Source organism: Amphibalanus amphitrite, unplaced genomic scaffold (assembly GCF_019059575.1).
Source record: "Amphibalanus amphitrite isolate SeventyFive unplaced genomic scaffold, NRLGWU_Aamphi_draft 000025F_arrow, whole genome shotgun sequence".
NCBI lineage: Eukaryota > Metazoa > Arthropoda > Thecostraca > Balanomorpha > Balanidae > Amphibalanus > Amphibalanus amphitrite.
The window spans coordinates 424352-442511 of NW_024881521.1; the positions used below are offsets into that span (position 1 = coordinate 424352).

The 18160-nt window shown below is 52.3% G+C and overlaps 1 protein-coding gene across 1 annotated transcript; it reads right to left on the reverse strand.

Moving 5' to 3' along the window:
- Window positions 1-133: 133 nt before the first annotated feature.
- On the reverse strand, window positions 134-4254 carry LOC122393726 (DNA-directed RNA polymerase I subunit RPA43-like). Its single transcript, XM_043389987.1, has 4 exons — window positions 3788-4254; window positions 1600-1742; window positions 992-1187; window positions 134-798 (listed from the first exon to the last, which is right to left on the reverse strand). Exons 1-4 carry the CDS (start codon window positions 4018-4020, stop codon window positions 345-347), a joined length of 1026 nt encoding a protein of 341 aa, XP_043245922.1. The 5' UTR covers window positions 4021-4254; the 3' UTR covers window positions 134-344.
- Window positions 4255-18160: the final 13906 nt, after the last annotated feature.

Genomic DNA, 18160 nt, shown 5'->3' on the forward strand with positions numbered 1-18160 from the left:
TTGGTGGCGCTGCGGTCGCGGAGTGAACCGTCGACCTTGTCCGTACGAGGAAACACTTTCAAAGCCGGAGATTCACTTACACTCAGCACACCACGGCCCTCACAAAGCTTATGACAGCTTTCAAAACCTTGACCGCGACACGAACAACTTTGTATTGCAATATCTCTTATTTGTCGCTCAGCTTTTGCCATACCGGAACAAACACGTAGCATCGATGTCATGCTACATCGTGTGGCAGCAACAGCATCGAAACAAGTCCCCTTCCCGGTTCCATACACGTTCTAAACACATAGCAAGGCACTGATCTCCCACATTTGAAAAACACTCTGTAACAGCACCGGCAGTTACCGCAACATTCCACTGATGCTACCGTTGAGGTCTGCTTGCTCCTTCCTCTTCTTTTTCTTTTTGAGGCTGCTGGTGGGCGGTACTGGGTCGGCCAGATAGAGCTCCTCTACCACAGGTTCTGGTTCCGGCTCGCTCCGGTGTCGCTTCTTCGCCTTCCGCGGGGACGCCTCCTCCCCATTCACCTGGTCATCATCCTCCCGCCGCCGTTTCTTCGATTTTCTCCGCGCTGGCTCCTCCTCCGCTGGCGCTGGCTCCTCCGCCACCGGTGGCTCCTCGCCCTCAGCCTCCTCGCGGTCACGGCGGCGCTTCTTGTGCTTGCGGCTGTGTGGCGTTTCGGCAGACTCGGCCGGACTGCGACCCAGAGAGCCGTCCTCGATCGACGACAGGCCAGAGTCGGGCTCGGCCGACTCCGAGTCGAACCGCACGTGCGACGAGCTGCCCGACGGCAAACTGCCGGGAGAAAGGGGAGGGTCAGCACTCAGCGGAACAGATGGTGGCACCAGGCGGTGGCTTTCGTGGACAGGCCAGGGCGGTTTGACAATACGACGCTATTGACTCAATATTTCGTATTTTGACTTTTTTTTGTACGCTTCACGCCACAAGAGTACGATGGAAATCAGCATGTGAATTGAATACAACTTGCCTGTCATCATTCAGGATGCCCTTGACGAACGGTATCTGTGAGAGAAGGTCGATCTTCTCAATCGTGAATGATATCTCGTCGTGGATCTGTATCTTGTGCAGGGAGCGTTTCATATGCGCAGGCAGGACCACGAACACGGTGAAGACCTTGTTGGTCAGGCAGGTGACGCTCGAGCTGGACTTTTTCAGAACCGTTCCTGAAACAATGCGATCGATGATGTCAGCAGGACGAGACTGATCAACACATACGCAGCTACTCCACATAAACGGTGATTATTGCTTTTACAAAATTGTGAGACGTGCATTGACGTAAGTTAACAGAGGACTTTTTATCTGAGGTTCACAGTTCAGTTGACATTCAGCAATTATGCAACATCGGGGGCTGTACTCGTAATTATATATTTTGCAGATATTATCATGAAGGAGAGCGGCCTGTGGGTGAATAAAAATAATTGACTGGAGCTCCTATTCCAGATTAACACCGTCTGGGGTCAATTACAATAGCTCACAACACAGGCAAGCTTTGTGAAGCAATGACCTCAGTCAAAGTGTCGGTCGGTCGTCTCTCCCTAGACCGTCGCTCGAGCAGCGTTGGACAGCGGCTCTTACCGGTGAGTGTTCCGCCGATTACCGGCTTGAAGACGTAAAAGTCTGCCCGGATGTTGATATGGATGTGGTGGTAGCCGGGGATCATGTGGCCTTTGCTCCCCAGCATGGCCAGGTTCTCGTACCCAACCATAATGCCATTCAGCCTGCGAACACATGGTCAGGTCTCAGTTGGTGTACATGCTGAAGATTCTTGCAATCATTCTTCAAAGTCCCCTGATCATATATGCACAAAAGCTGCCTGGAAGGGGAAAATCATGAGGATTTGGTTCAATTATTAACACGCGCACTGCAGCGGGTCTGAGCCGAACACGAACTGCAGGGGGGGGGGGGTTGAAAACAACCCCCCCTGAGATCTCGAAAACGGCGCAACGTAGCGACAAGCGGTAAACGGCGTTGGATAGGTTGAGATGAGATCTACAAGAAATACTAAGATCATTTTTGGGTCAGGTCAAAAACGAGGTCACCAGAGGTCACCGAAGACAAAATGTTACGATTTTCACAACAGGAATTTCGCGGTAGTTTTTCTTGAATAACTTGTCTTGCACACAAGACAGAGGATCGATTCGAACGCCATCGTTCTTAGCTCGTCAAGGCGCATCGAATGATATATAATATGACCTCGAAAGGTCAAGTTGAAAATTTGACCTCAGGTCAAGGTCATGACCTGACCGAAATAGGTCATGTTGCATATCATTCGATCCGCATTGACGAGAAAAACACGATAAACGTCGAACGGAGTCTCTATCTCTATTCAATCTCAAGTTATTGAAGAAAAACCGCTGGTGACCTCAGGTGACCTAAGATGACCTGGAGATCACCTTCCAAAGGTCATAAGTGATATGTTTCGGTGAAATCACCAACAGGGACCTGTAATACTATGATCCTGAGCGTATTGAAGTCATAGGATGGCATTCAGAGTAAGTTGAAATTTCTCCCATTGACTTATAATGGGCCGGTCGCAAAAATGACCTGACCTTAGGTCATCGATATAAAAATTCCGAGATATACAAGTTGTAGCTCGTGATGACTTTACTATTTCCTGTGGGTTTCAAGATCATATCTCAACAACTGTGGGCTTGGTGGGATTGCAAACTTCGAAATTTACGTTTCGAGGTAGGGTCACTTGACCTGACCTGGTGACCTGACCATAGGTCACCTGGGGTCAAAATTTTTACTCAAGGTGTGCAAAAGTTGGGAGAACAGGTATGCAAAATTTGGCGGCGCTACGCGCCGCCGTTTTCTCGCGATTTGCGAAAAACCACAGGGGGGGGGTTGAAAACAACCCCCCCCTGCAGTGCGCGTGTTTTAAAATAGGTATGCAATGTGCATTCAATTCTGGTTACAATTACCATGGATACAAATCTTCAGTTCATGGGTCAACTGTTCCAGTTCATGAACTATCTATATCTATCTTTTTCACAAGAATGGTGCCATTCTTAGCTTCAAAGCACTACAAAACTCCCTCCTCGACTCCCATCCAACACCTCCACAGCTCACAACTCCAACCACATCAATAGTTTTCACTGATTGCCTATCTGAGAACAGCGACAAGGCCAATGGGTAAAATACACCATTTAAATACATACCAAGTTATTATTGTTTTTAGTGGTCAAAGGAAAGATCCAGGGAAAACTAACACAACTGTTCAAGTTTTAGTAATTGTATGTCATATCCTCTAGCAACTGGCCACATGAATAGTTTAGAATCAAATTTTGTATTTAATTTTTGAGTTTTGGTACCCAGTGATGATTGACATTACAAATTGCAACTTTATTTTCATAAATAAAAGAGGTTCAAAGAAATGCTTCAATGAGGTGGTAATTAATATTATTTTCAAAGCCTAATATTACCTGAAAAAAACTTCATTTGACCACACATGCTTCCTACTAATAGAAATTGCAATTAATCATTCCACTTTTGACCAGAGCCTGGCTAGTCAGAATCCTATATATGTACAAGTATCATCACTTGACAAGACCAGTGGGTTTTCACACACAACACCATCCTTTTGGCATAAACGTGAGCGCACACTCATTTATCACTAGATTACATCACGTTAACAATGAAGGTATCACAAAATACTATCTTCACTCCATGCCTCATTATTAGCTATGATTTGAGTCAAACGCACATTTACATCCAAGTAAATTAACTAATAACTGCCTAATCAAATGCATAACATACTTACTGAGGAACGTATTTCGGAAGCATGCTGTTTAAGTTGTCAACAATTCCTGATCTCAGTTTTCCCAGCATACTTGGTAGCAGTCCAATGTGCATTGTATCAGTAATCTTCTCAATAAATGTGCCCTTTTTGCCAGCCAGTTCACGAAGAAAAGGGATATTACTTTCATTGTTGACCGGGCACGGGACTGACTCAATCTTCGGCACTTTTGCTGTGTTTTGACGATCAAAGCTCATGTTTCTATGGTCCCAATGGATAAAGCAATAACAAATAGATAAAAGCAGAATTTGCTTCAGTTATCACAAAGAACGAGATGTCATAACCGATAATAATAGAACATTTCCTGAGTTCACGCGATCACGATCCCAGCCAAAGCTTCCCACATGTTTCTCTTCGCTTCATAAACGAATGAACTGCGCCATATATGCCCCAAAACCACTAAAACGCAGACCATTCGAGCGCAATAATATTTGTTTTGTGTCCAACGCTGCTTAGTGCTTAGTCTACCATACACTGTTTCTCTGGGAAATAAAAGCACGATTGAAATTCGTAAAGGCACAGTGAAGCAGGCATAGCCTGTCCCGTAGCTCAGTTGGTAGAGCATTGGACTCCCGGTAGTGAGAGCCCGGGTTCGAGACGCTCCGGCGCTCGATATTTGAGACTACTGACGGGGATGGTCTGCGGTTGGTGTTAGCAGCCGCAGCCAGTTGAAGTCAGTTGAGTGGGACAGGCCGTGTCCGACTTTGAAGGGCACGTTAAACTTTGGCATCTAAATTCTCCCGTTACCCTGAATTGCGCGGTCGGACGGTAGGGGTCGGAGTCTACGCAACAAGCTCTGCTTAGCGTGGGTTCCGGCTTCGTCAATCCGTCCATTCAAACATTCGAGCTAAATTTATAAAAAAAGCACTGTAACAATATCTGATGTTGAAAACATAGGCGGCGGAACGATTTGGGACGGGGGGCGGGGGGGGGGGCACCTTGGATTCCCAATTTATAGTTTTTTACCTATGTACAGTCCTACACTTCATATCACTCGCTCGCCTGGACTGAAGCATACCAGTGATCTCCAGATAAACATAAATAAAATTGTTTTTTGTCAGTTGCTCATTTCTTCCATGCACAGCCATAAGTCTAATTCGAAACTGTGTCAGAGATGGCATGCCCCCATGCCTCATTCGCACGTTCTTGTAAGAATGTGTAAGACGTCGTTACTCCAGCCTCCAGGATCCTGTTCCGGAGCCAAGTCGACCTCTTACCTCGACTGGGCGTCGCTTTGTTTGTCATTTCTCACGCCTTATCAGCGCGATCCCATTCCCGTGAAGCAGATAGCACGGTGCTGCCATACCAGGTAGGGTCACCACTTTCAGACCCCTATATAGGTCCAATCATTTCTTTGGTGGTAGGGGGGCTTGGAAGAGATCAACTAACCATAACCGATGATTGACTGTTACCAAAGGTTGATAAGTGAGGCGGTGCGGTAGGGTTCCATCTCGGCTTATCAATATTGTTTTAGGAGAAAACAGGTCAATCCGTCCGACTTCCGACTACGAGTTACCTCGAGTTACTTGGGGCCAAGGGGAAGGGGGAAGCATGACGCTGTATGCCCCTCCCCTGGATCCGCCAGTGAATGGGTGGACTAGCCCTGGAGCGAATGATCGGGCGACCGTACTATTTGTTTCTTATTGGCTTTGAACGTTGAATAATGAATACAATCTCTGTAAATTACGCACAAAAGCCGTTGAAAAAGGACAATCGAAGTTTGGGGACATCCGTTCACACCCACACCTCTCAACCATTCGGACAACATTTACATACAAACTGACAGCTCCGAGTCTGGTTGCTCGAGCGCCATCCTTCTTCTTTGGATATGCCTATAGGCTATATTAATTTATATCCTGGTAAATTACTATTCCATAATGGCAAGAACGCCCTATTTTCTCTTTACGTTAACTATTTCGACATGATTTCTAATACGGATGCGAAAAAATTCCTGTTAGTTCATAAGACACCTTTCTACAGCCTCGTCGTCTCCTTTGAACTCTGCTCTGGAGCGGCAGGCTCTCCTGTCTGATCTCTGTCTCCCTATTATCATACTGTAGGTATAGTATGTATGCAGGTTTCTTGGTCGCTCCGGCATTGATTCCTTCGGAGTGTCGTCTATTTATGGTCATGCTGAGGGGATGGGGAGGAGGGACACTCAGCGGCGTTTGTCCCTCGCTAAACACGTCTGATGACAGGTGTTTTTTGTTGCACATTAAAAATATTGCATTATTTGTACCAACTGCTTGGATTCTTCGCTCTCCTTATGCCTTCGCCATTCCTTTATTCACATTTGTTGTGTGTTACCACTCAACTCCTCCAGTATACCATTATTCTTACCTTCCTCCTGTCCGGCTCTTTCACACCTCCCCGCCCCTGCTCCCTCCAGTTCCATCCCTGCCCCTCTGCCCTCCCCTCCCCACTGGCCAGGTGAGCGGCGACCCTGCCGGCCAGCGCATTCCTCAGCCCCGGAACGCGCCGGGCCGGGCCGTCCGCTCCGGCTGGGCGGCAGCGCGGCGGCGTGGCCCCGAGGTGCGTGCGCCCGGACCGCCGCCGCCGCCGCCGCCGCCAGCCGCCCAGCCAGTCGGTGGGAGCGTCCCGAACGGTGCGGGGAGCGACCGTGGTGCGGAGCGCAGCGCCCACGCCGCCCTGTGCGGAGAGGTTGACTGGTGACTGAGTGAGGTGTGGTGAACTGGTGATCGGAGACTGGTGGTGTCTGTGACTGGTGACACCCTCCTTGTCGAGATGCGGTCCGGTGCGGCCGGTGGTCGGGCCGACCGGCCGGCTCAGGAGCTCCGTACAGGTGAGGAGAAGAGGTGCTGGGGACAGGGGAGGGACGCGGCGGTCCGGACCGGTGAGTCTCCCCGCGGTCCGCGCTGCCGCTGCTGATAGTACTATCGTACTACGGGCGGCGAGTGCCGAGTGCGCTGTCAGGGAGAGGAGAGTGAGAGATTATATATGGAGCATGGAGTTGAAGAAAACTGTAGCCATTTGGTCATTGAGCCAGTTCATAAGGCGTTACAGAATGGACCACGAGCGCAAGACTATTCCTGCTAGTGGTGCCAATTTCATGAAATTTCAATTCCAATTCCGATCCAATTCCAAGAAATTGCCAAGTAAATTTCCAATTTTGTCCAAAGCGGGGGCTATTCCAATTTTTAACGGTTTTTGCATTTTTTGTGTAAATTTTAAAAGTGTTTAAAAGCGTTTTAAAGGCCTCCGTTTTAAAATTTTAAATTTTAAAGGCCTTGTGTTCCGATTAATTTCCAAAAAATGTTAAGAATTCCGTCCAAATTCCAAATTGGAATTGGACAAAAATTGGAATTCCAAGAAAAGAAATTCCGATTGGCACCAATAATTCCTGCCTGCCTAAACTCTCAATCATCGTTGAAAGAATTCAATATCTGACATTTTGTGGAGACGAACGTGTTAATGATACGGTGTGGGATTTGATAAGTCTTGGACAAAGACCACTTGTGAGCTGAGACGGTGTTGTGTTGTCCTTAGCGAAGGTCATGTTCGGTGTTGATCGTCTGGGGAAACTTCCCGCGAGCTGGCCTTGTCCTGGCCGTTTGACATGGGAACGGGCTCATCATCGATGTCGCTCATTTTAATTGATGCCATTAACTGCGACTCCAGCCCAGATATATTTTTCAACGAGTTCCCCGAATGGCCGTCGGCAGTTATAAATCATTGCTGTGGGATGTGAATGAGAAATTATAGCTGGGTAATATTTCAGAGAATGTTTGATGCACGTCCGGTTTCCACGATGAAATGGCGAGGCAGTCCGGACTTCTAAGAAAACCAGTGCTAGGTATCCTACTGTTCAATGTCGAGCGGCTTCTTTGTGCCATGAGTCATGAAACAGAGGCGGCCAATTAAACTCGCGTGATAGCTTCCTGTGATGCGTTGAATCACGATTCAAAGATAGCACTGACGGGCGTTGAAGTCTCTCACTCTCGGCGGACTAATGGTCTCTAGCGGTGTGATTCGTCTGACACTCGCCGTCGACCGGGCGTGTCAGCCGTGCCGCCCGCTCGGCTGTCGTGCCGGCCGCGGCGCTGACTGACAGGAAGCCATTCGGGGCGGGCTCTCCCAGCGTGCCGTCGGCAGCCTTGACTGGCGACCCGCGGCGACCACCGGCCGCCCTTCCCGGCGCCGTGCATACGGACCATCGGGCCGGCGCCGACCGCGGCGAATTGGCCTCTCGTGCGCCGCCTGATTGGACCCGGCCAGAAAATGGCCACCGGCGGCCGCCAAAATGTCGACCAAATCCGGTCCCACTCATACCGGCTTTAAAGAAACACTCACTCCCCCAATTTCGGTGCAGATTAACCGTTCTCATTTGGTAATTTTTGTACAATGTGTAGCTAAGTGCACAGACCGCTGCAGTGTGATTTTGCACAGCTGCCAGGGCGAGTTTCTGCACCGGATACGGCGTTTAGATGCGGAATAGCCAGCTAAGCTCGATCCCATCTCAGATTAATCTTACAACGGGTGGAGAATCCCACTTGACCGGTCCTTTTCGGAGCAGAGCAGTGCGCGACCCTAGCTAATATTAAATTGCTCCATCATTTTTACACTATTAAACGTGTGAACCCCAGCGCGGCCAGTGACTTGATGTCGACAACCGCGGCGCACCGGCGGCAATCTGGCCGCGGTGGGTCCGCCGCGTGCGTGAGAAACGAGACAAAGCCGGCGGCGTCACGACGAACAAAGGCGGCGCCCCGCCGCGAGACGCTAGGTCGAGGGACGGAAGCGACCCGCCCGTGGACTCCCCGGTGGACGGACGGTGGACAGAGGGGCTCGGTTGAGAGACGGACTCGCTAGTGGACGGACGGTGGACAGACGGGCTGGGTCAGTGGATGGACGACGGGCAGGCGATAGACGGAGTGTAGACCATGCCGGAAATGGACACTTTGTCAGCCAGGACAGGACATTTCTGGGTGTGTCCGGCAACGCTGGCGTGTCCGGACTGTCCGGGATGGTATGGGCCGTCTCCACCCGCCGCCGCGGAGTCTGCAGGGCTCAGGAAATACCGGCCGTTCCGCCGGTGTCCATCACCAGAGGCAGGCTCCGTCAGTGGAGTGGAGGCTCTGACGGTGACGGTAGAGTCAGCTGGCTCTGGTAGTTTGCAATATGCACTCTGCAGCAGACATAAGACATCAAAGCCGCGCCCTTAGCGGTAAGGCGTCCCTCAGACCTCAGTTTTCCAGTCAGTCATATACCACAAGAGGTAAAATGAAAATATTGAACAGCTTTTCATCTCTTCTGTGCATCTTTCTTCGGAACTACCTTCGGTACTTTGAAAGAATCCGTGAAGTATTTTTAGGTTTGTCTTGGTTGCAAGTCTGCCCGTCTCGCCTCTACTTTGCCTCGTGCTGCTGTCTGTCCCTGCCTCCGTCCGCTCGGCCCGCTCCAGCCAGGTGTGCCGGGCGTTCAGAGTGAATCGTGCAGCTCCTCTCAGCCTCCGCCGGCGGCGCTCAGCACGTCTCCCCTCGGCCACGTGCAGCCCGGCTCCACTAATGAGTGGGTTTAACTAATCCAGAATGGCTGACGGGCCGGGCCAGACGAGCATCAGAGGTAAACGCTCCACGCTTAGTTACGACGCGCCCTGCACGGCGCACACTGAGCTTGGAGGCCAGAGTGGGGGCCGGTGTGATGGAACAGTCGGATTCTGTTTGATGTGGACTGTGGAGGATATAATTCCCCATTCCCGCAGTCTGACGGAAGCCAGAGCAGTCCACTCCAGCTTGTGAGCCATCGATGACCGATGCTGCACTGTTTCCTGCGAAAGCAGCGAGAATTATTACCCGGAAGCCTCCAATACATATGTAAATATGCGAAATGGATTAAGTGTTGTCCGATATCGGTGCCTTAATTGGTCCTTAACACCTGCTCGAAAAGCACATTCCCTCGCAAGAACATGAACGAAAGCTAGTGTTTCTATGGTTAAAGTGGTTGTAGTATCCGCATGTAAGGACAAAACACAAAAAAATGTTTCTCAACTCGATGATGTGTGCAGCGCTTGAAAACCGGTTATACACGTTTGGGACACTGTATTTTCCAAGACGATAAATAAAGAGCAAAATTGTTACAGAAAATATTGACCCGATATTTTATCACATGGCCGATAATGTTTCAAAAACTGAGAACATTTTCATTCATTGTTAAAAAAAAAACATGCATCTGTCTTCTCCAAAGCGTCCTGACTGGTTGCTGTGACTTGTCCGCGGTGAACTTTTGTCAGCAGAGCCGATGTGCTGCTTTGTCCACGTCTGTCCACCTCTGTCGCCTTTCGTCCCTCTGTTCATCACTCTCCCTCCGTTCCTCTGCCTATCTCCTTCCCTCTCTCGACCACTCTGTCCATCTCCCCTCCACTCCGTCCCACCACATTCGTGTAACGAGGAAGTGCTCGTATTTCCGTCCATAGCGCCGCACCGGCGATGCTGTACCGCAGGTAAATAATTCCATCGAGCCGTGTATCGATCGGTGGCCTACGTGCCGTCATCCCCGTTCAGTGGTGGAAGGCCGGCCATGTGCCTCTCCCCCTCCATAATGCAGCCGGTAAATAACTACAGTGACGTCACTTGCACACCTGGCCCAGAGCAGCTGGTCGGTCGGTGAGAACGACATAATAGGGAAGGGCTGGCTGGAACACGCTACAGAACAGGCTGCTGGGTTCAGTAACAGGCGATTCCACTCTGACCGGCACTCCATGTTCCGAGCTCCGACAGTCCGAGCACATTTGTGGTCTTGTGAGAAACACTGATCGAGATGTTCTTTGGGCCGGAAGTTGTTGGTTCTTGGTTTGCGTTATTCGTATCAGGCTCGGTGTACTTTTCTCAATCCTCTCCCTGTGGCTGGTTCCGTTTGTCGGTTTAGTCTGATGTGGTCTAGTTTGGTCTGGTGTGGTCTGCGGTGTTTCCGCCGGTGGCCTCCCCTCCACGGTCGGCCGAACGCTGACCGCCCCTCACACGGCACTCGGCGGCCAACCACTACCAAGAGCCGAGCGACTGTCGTCGACTCGGCGCGGCGCAGCGGACCATTAAACGCCGCCTGTTTACCTGCGGTCGCGGCCTATCGCCTCGCCGAGACGGCTGGTCGGCCGACCGCGCTGTTTTCCGCCGCCGGCGTCCCTCGCGCAGACCGTCTACAAACAACTTTGAGACGCGTCCCGGCGGTAACGGTTCCACGGGGACGTGGCCGACGGCCTCAGGGACAGGCGGCACCTCCAGGGACGAAGACGGTGGCTTCAACTCTCGGTCAGGGAGGTTGTCGGTGCAGCTTTCGGCCCTAGTCAGCCAGGCGAAGCTGTTACGATAGACCGATTTCACCGGAAAGAAATGTTGCCCTGTGTGCGTGATTTCGGTGTCGGATATGTCACCCGCGTGGTGATATCATCCGTCATTCTTTGTTACACACGTTTTATCTACAAGTTCATCTCTTAAATGTTGAAACATTCGAAGGTGACAAAGCAAAGGTGACCCTCGAGGACTGTACTCGATATTTCAGAACAGAGATACCCGTTTCGAAAGGTCGGATGTTATCACAACATAACGTGAGTGAATGTGTGTTATGTGTACTCGCCTTGCAGTTGCTCCTGCATCACTGTGGTAAATCGCCGTCCTTGGCGTTGCCTCCTCATGCATGCAACAAGTACCAACCATCGGTATGTGGTGTCTATGCGAGGCGCTGTTTCTCGTTCGCTTTGCTGTACATGCCGGGCCAAGTTGATTCAGTTCATCGGGTAGTGCCATCATTTGATATGGACAATCCAGACGAGTTCTGACCCGGGAAAGGAGAGATAAATTGTGCACTTGAACAGTCAACATCTGTCGTTTGTTTTGTTTGTCCGTATCCTGTTTGGATGCAGGTGTACTGTATTGAAGCAATAGCAATGCAGCGAAAGGCTAACCGCAGAGCAGCTGGCCTTTCCATGAAGGCCTTTCCATAGAAGCCTTTCCATGTCGGAGTCTCTTCAAACGAAGGTTCGCTGGCTCACCAAAACAGAATCACGGTCCTAATTTCCACACATTTGTCGATTCCAACCCTCACCTCGGACCGTGGTCGACTGGACGGCCTCCCTCGCTCCCCGTGACGCCGTCCCTCTCCCTCCCCCCCGGGGCAGGTACCGGCTCGCCGTCCCCTGCCCACGCGCGGCCAGCACCCTTCCTGCCAGGCCCGAGGTTTGGCGAACGCCCACCTCTGTACCCCAGTCCACGGGCTCTGCGGCGGCGGTTGTTTTCAAATCGGTGCCGGCTGTGGATTACCGAGCAGGGACGATGGGGCACTTGCTGTGGCCTGCGACACGCGGGCGCGGATTAGGCAGAGTGGTCTCCCCTTCACTGGGGAAAGGCTGGGACATGGCACAGAGGGCAATCAGTGCTCAGTGCTCACTGTCCAATGCATGAAGACTGAGCTTGTTTGGCTGGAGCTACGTACGAGCTAGTTGACCACAACATGTTTCTCGTTTAGGCAGGACATTGCTAATGCATTGCAAACGGCTAGCAGCCAAGCTTTGCGTTAGCAAATTGTTCTTTAGGCTCCCTATACCAATCGACTAGTCAATCCAATTCACCTCGTAAACGGGATCAACCCCTCTGTTTAGTTAATCAGGCCCAATCCAGCTGGCCTCCATAACACCGAGTCAATAGGCTTCCCTCACCATTCTCAGCTAATCCACCCCGCCGGCCGCCGGCGACCGCGCCAGCCTCACCGCCGCGGGCGCCGCTCTGCGCCGCCAGCGCCGTTTTTGCTGGCGGTGCGCCGTTTTTGTATGAGCGGCTGTCTCGCCGCCGGACCGTCCGTGCTGTGGCTGGCCAGCGGAGGCGGCGCGGTGGATGGGTGAGTGGTGGGTACCGCACCGGTCCGGTGGCGAGGCTGGGAAGTGAGAGGGTACCGCACTACCACAACGGTCCAGCGGCGGTGGTGCAGGTAGATGGCGGCGACTGTAGACTTTGGTGACCCCTCCGTGCCACGGTATCGCACACGACGGACCAATCACCGGCGATCGAGACGAATGGCCGGTCAGATCGACGGGGACATGGCACAGCCGTAACAATATTAGCAGCCGACACACCGCACAGATTGGTGCAGCCACCTGGCCCTGTGATGACCTGCAGATGACCTGGAGATGACCTGAGATTGACTCAGACTGACCTAGGGCTACGCGACTGTTGAACTTCGTGGAAATATGTATTTCGATTCCATTCATGGCACCGTCTTCTATTGATAGAAGCACTAGCAGTGCTTCGGGACGCTGAATAGCATGAATTATTGGGTAGGTACGGCTTCTGTCTGAAATCCCGCCTATGAGATTGGAAAAAAATGTGATTGCGACACTACGGCTAGGATAATTTTATTCATCTGAATAGGCCGCCGTCTCCGCTGGCCAGATTGTATGACTGATTTATTTTAGCAGTATGTTGGCTATTGACTTATTTACGTTGTCACAACCATGAACAAAAAGACAACGGTAACCTAGCGGGGACAATCTTGTTTACCAGCGTTTCAGTTTTTAGGAAGTAAGCTTTAAATTAATTATTATTTCGACGTGGTGCCAAGTCCAAGTCAATCAAGATAGCCGCACACTTCTTGACAATATCACAAAAATTATTCAAATCGCTCTCTAACTGGTCATATGACGGGTATTCTTGCGACATTCTGACACCGTTGTCCTGTCTTTCTGACATCTATGGGCGTTCCGAGCTCATATCGGAGTTAATATGACGTGTCGATCAAATGATAATTATGACGACTGGAGTTGGACGACCGACCATGCCAACAGGACTCGACAAAAGACTGGGTCCGGTCGAAGTTCGTAATCTCGCATCCTGCGGTACTGAATCCCAGCTAACCTCAGCGATCCCTTTACCTTATTGAGTCTTTTTACAATTAATTGCGTAACTGGAATTCCTTACGTCCGCCTCAGCGCCGCCGATTTGATGAGAATTAACTTATCCATCATTATCGCATTCAGGCTGGATTTACAAGGTCGTATTTGGATACTCAGTCCTCTATCCTTCACCGTTTTCGATTCTTTCCATTCCCTTTTCTTCAACGTGGGTGATTTAGCGGGCCCTAAAGCCGCCCTAAGGCAGAAAGTCTTAACTCTAACACCTGCTTATCGCTCCATTCACCGTCTTGCGTCTATTCCCTTCTATTCTGTGGCCTCGGTTCCTGTTTGCCTGCTGCCTGTCAGTCTTCTGTCATCTTCCCGTTCCTTTTCCAACATCTCTGGTATGTGTGACCTCAGTCAATCTGTGTTCTTTTACTTCCTCTTTCACTGTCTCTGTCTCTACTCTCTGTTTGCTTGTGCAGTCTTACTGCACTGCTTTAGGAACTGTCTTACTGCACTCGGTTGTCTCCCCGTACCTACTCAAGTCTCAGGCCGAACTCCCTGTGTCTTTCTGCACCCGATGGCCTCAGTCCCCGTCCCGTGTGCAGTTCGTTTTTCGCCGTCACGGCCGGTCGACCCTGCCGTTCTCACAGCTCGAGGACACGCCCGCCGCCTCCGCGTCCTCGCATTGTCTCTGCGGTCTGCCGGCGTGCGTTTGGCCCGATTCTCATGACTCATACTGTCCTCGGCTAGAGACACCAAATTGAACCTACCTTCAAGTGCAGCTGTCTTTCCGATCGCTTTGTCGAGCCTCTTCTGAGGCGGTGCCGTGGGTGGACAAGCCCGTCTTGTGTCCTGCGCTCGCTGGTCATGGCGGAGCATCTCCGATCCATCGATCGCCCATCGCCTGGGGCCTCTGTGCGGCTTCTCACCGGCCCGATCGGGACCGTGTAAATGACGGGGCAAGGACCGGCCAGCCGCCGTCCTTGGTCGACGCCGCGATCTCCGGTACTGTCGTCGGCCCGCCGGCGGCGGAGGTACGACTAAATGAGATTCATAGATGCCGCCCGCCGATGCTCACGGGCCATCTCGAAGGACGACGAACCGAGCGATTATTTCCCGTTCAGTGGGATGGGCTGGCTGACCCGCCGACAGCGCGGCCGCCGGCTGCGTGGGGTCGCCACGGGAAGAGACTCGACAATGGCACAGGTCAGCGCTGTCTCTGTGGATTCAGACTAGGAAGTGGCATGCTTTAGACCCACTGAGACCGACACCGGCTGTTGGATCCCAGCCGTTTCGTGACTGAAGTCGTCCCCGAACTCATTGAGGATGAGTAGGTTCCCGCGCGGCCCATCCAGGCCGCCGTGTATTCCGGCACTCATGGAACTGGAGCGGCTGTGTGGAATACGATCCACCGCCAGCGCCGCCGTCTGCCGGTGCCTGGGGCTTGTCTCAAATTACAGCCGGGCGGGAGACGGTGTCGGTGCGTCTCGACGGCGCGGCGGTAGATAGTCGGGGTGGGGGTGGGCACTGGGGAGTAGCGGCTGCCTGGGTGGGGACTGGGGGTGGGCTCGGTAGCCGAGAGGGAGGGGAGAAAACTCCGGCGCTCGCCGGTCGGTATCGTCTGCTGGTGGTGTCGTATGTCGCCCTCGGTGTGCGGTGCTATGATAGCTCGTCGCCTTCTGTCGGCCGTTCTCTCTGTGAACACCGCCGGTCGGAGTCGACGGCTCGCTGGTGGCAGTTGCACGTAGCTGGAGTGGAAACAGAAAGCCAGGGCGCGGCCTGTGCAACCCACAGCCACTGGAGCGGCGACACCCACACGGCCCGGCTGTCAGGAGTCACTGACAGTCCGGGATGTCAGAAGGCATTGTCTGTCAGTCATGGCTGTGGCCGTCGGGTACCATGTGCATAGTCAGTGGCATTCATCAGCCAAGTCTGCTGCTGTCGTAAGGGCCAGTTCATGGCGCCGCATTGCTAAATGCGGGACATAACTTCAGGTAGCCAACTACAAGAGATAACTTTGTATTGCCAAATGCAGGACGTGGCTCGGCGCTAATCCGCCGACCTCACAACGTGCGGTCTAATCGAACAATGCATAACTCAATCTCTCCGTGTGTGCATTGTGCATTTGCAGCTCTCTGTAGATAGAGTTATTGCTGTTTAAGTGGCAGGTATAGTGACGATTGTACTGCTCCGTGGTCAGTGGTCAGTGGTCTCCACTATCTTCCATCCACCGTTTGATACTTCTGCCACGGTCTGAGTCTGTTGATGGAACGCTCACTGAGTCATTGCCAACCATGAGCTCATTACTGCAGTTCGACTTTTGTGGCATGAAGACGGCCGTGAGTGTCTCCTGATTCTCACCGTGAGCGTCTCCTGGTTCTCACCGTGAGCGCCTCCTGGCTCTCACCGTGAGCGTCTCCGATTCCCACCATGTCAGACCCAGTTATGGCGGCTTGGAGCCTGCAGACTACAAAAACTTGCGGGACATTGGGGGCGGATCGCGATCTGCCCACCTGTCGCTTAACCCCGCGTCCCTTCGCCATGTCCGAACACCTATCTACGTCAGAAGGAACGCGCTGTACCCGCGTTTGACCTTCGCGACCATATGGGTCGGACAAAAAAGGCAGGTAGAAGAGAACTCCGCTCTACCTGAGCCCCAGTATAACGACCGCCCCCTACCGTCTGTCTATGAACGGCGAAACTCAGTATAATGCTGGTTCGGACCCTCTCTGGATCAGGTACGGACCTAATTTGTCTCAGGTGAGCTCGACGCCATCGTGTCTTATTTTAGCCGGTACCGTGCGCCTCCCTCCGTTCTCTGGGGACCATGAGCACTCTGTGATTCCTGGACGGCAATGTCACGTCATCCAGGTATTGACAGGCGACAGTGCAAACTGGATGCTGAGCAGCGACGTCTGATTCTAAGGATGCGATTTATCGCAGAGGGCTGCCACTGAAATGGCTGCTGCATTAAGATTTGCTTCTAATGATATGTGAATTTGATGGCATCTGCAACTTTGTCTAGCATCATCCGAAAACTTTCCAATGAAAATGTGTAAATCACGGATCATTGCTAATCACATGGCTCAGTTCATCGCAGTTCCTTCCTGAAGTCCGGCCTCGGCCCGACGACTCTGAGATCAACCCGGAACTGAGGTTGGATGCCGCCCGGCGCACAATGGTCGAAGGCGCGCGGAATGTGCACTCATTAGGATGCGCGACTGGCGGCGAACAGAGGCACACACATTCCGCTGGGACGTCCGGTGACAGCGAGACACGCCTCGAGGAACGCCGCTGAGGCGCGCCTCTGAGACACACCTGAGACACCTGAGACACGCCTCTGAGACACACTTCAGACAGTGCTGTGGGGAACACCTTTGAAATGCACCTAAGAGACGAGGTTCTGGGGAACGGCTCTCAGACTTGCCTAGAGACACGGCTGTGAGGATTGCGTCTGATGAATGCAACCGGAACTCTTGACCAATCTCAAACGAAGCGATGTTCATTGGTCAAGGTTATAGTAATCGTGCTTTATAATTGCATCCGATAGGTATTTTAGATTGATAGTTGACTTCTGCCGCGTGTGTATCTGCTATATTTTACCTCTACCCGGTAACGGCTAGTCAATATTGGTGTCATACGTACCATAAATCACATCAGTTTGTCGGTGAACGTCCTTATCTATTCATCGATAGCTGAGGATGAAGACGTGGCCCAATGGTTTATTTATCCGTGGCATATGTGAATGTTTGATGGTAATGGTCTGAGACTGCCGACTTTTGTAACTGTGTTTGGAGCTTTCGGAGCGGTCGCCTCTCGGCGTTCATTTGACCGGGCGGAGCGATGCAAATTAAATGGCATCTCTACCCTGGGAGCGGCCGTATACCGTTTACCGGGTCATTTATTACCCATGGTAATGGTATGCAGGCCACCGGGGCTAGATGACCGGAGATGATCGCAGTTCCGAATTCCTTGTCCCGGGCTCAGTAGGTAATTGATTATGGGCCTCCCAACTGCGGAGACTGGAAACTCATTCAACGGCATGACCGTGCGCGACCCATTCTGTCATGCAACGTTGACGCACTCTCCCTTTAATGACCTCTCCTGAATGGAGGAGCCGGAGCGGCACGTGCCGACCCGTGACCGATGTCTCTGCGCGCGCCCTGTATTGGCGGTCACTGGACCGACCGGTGACGGTGGTGTCCCCGCCGCCTGAGCGGGGCTCGCCGCCGGCCGCGGTTATACGGGCCGCCGGGGCTGACAGAGAGCTGCAATTTCCTGGCCATGTATCACCGGCTCGGACCATAGAGCCGCCGCTGGACTACCTCCCTCCGCCGGCCGGCTCGCAGCGTGGCGTCAGAGCAGGCATGTGCCTCTTCTCCCGGAACCGTGCAGGGCGGACGCCGTCCGATGCCCGGCCTGTAGCGCAGCGCGTAGGCCGGCCGAACCCCACCGGGCTGCATTGAAATGCATTGGCGGGACCGGCGCGTTCA

Coding starts and splice junctions, on each gene's coding strand:
- LOC122393726 (XM_043389987.1), bottom strand. CDS start 4,020: ATGAGCTTTGATCGTCAAAACACAGCAAAAGTGCCGAAGATTGAGTCA. Junction 1,743..3,787: donor CTTCCGAAATACGTTCCTCA/GTAAGTATGTTA, acceptor ATGTGTTCGCAG/GCTGAATGGCATTATGGTTG. Junction 799..991: donor GGCATCCTGAATGATGACAG/GCAAGTTGTATT, acceptor TTCTCCCGGCAG/TTTGCCGTCGGGCAGCTCGT.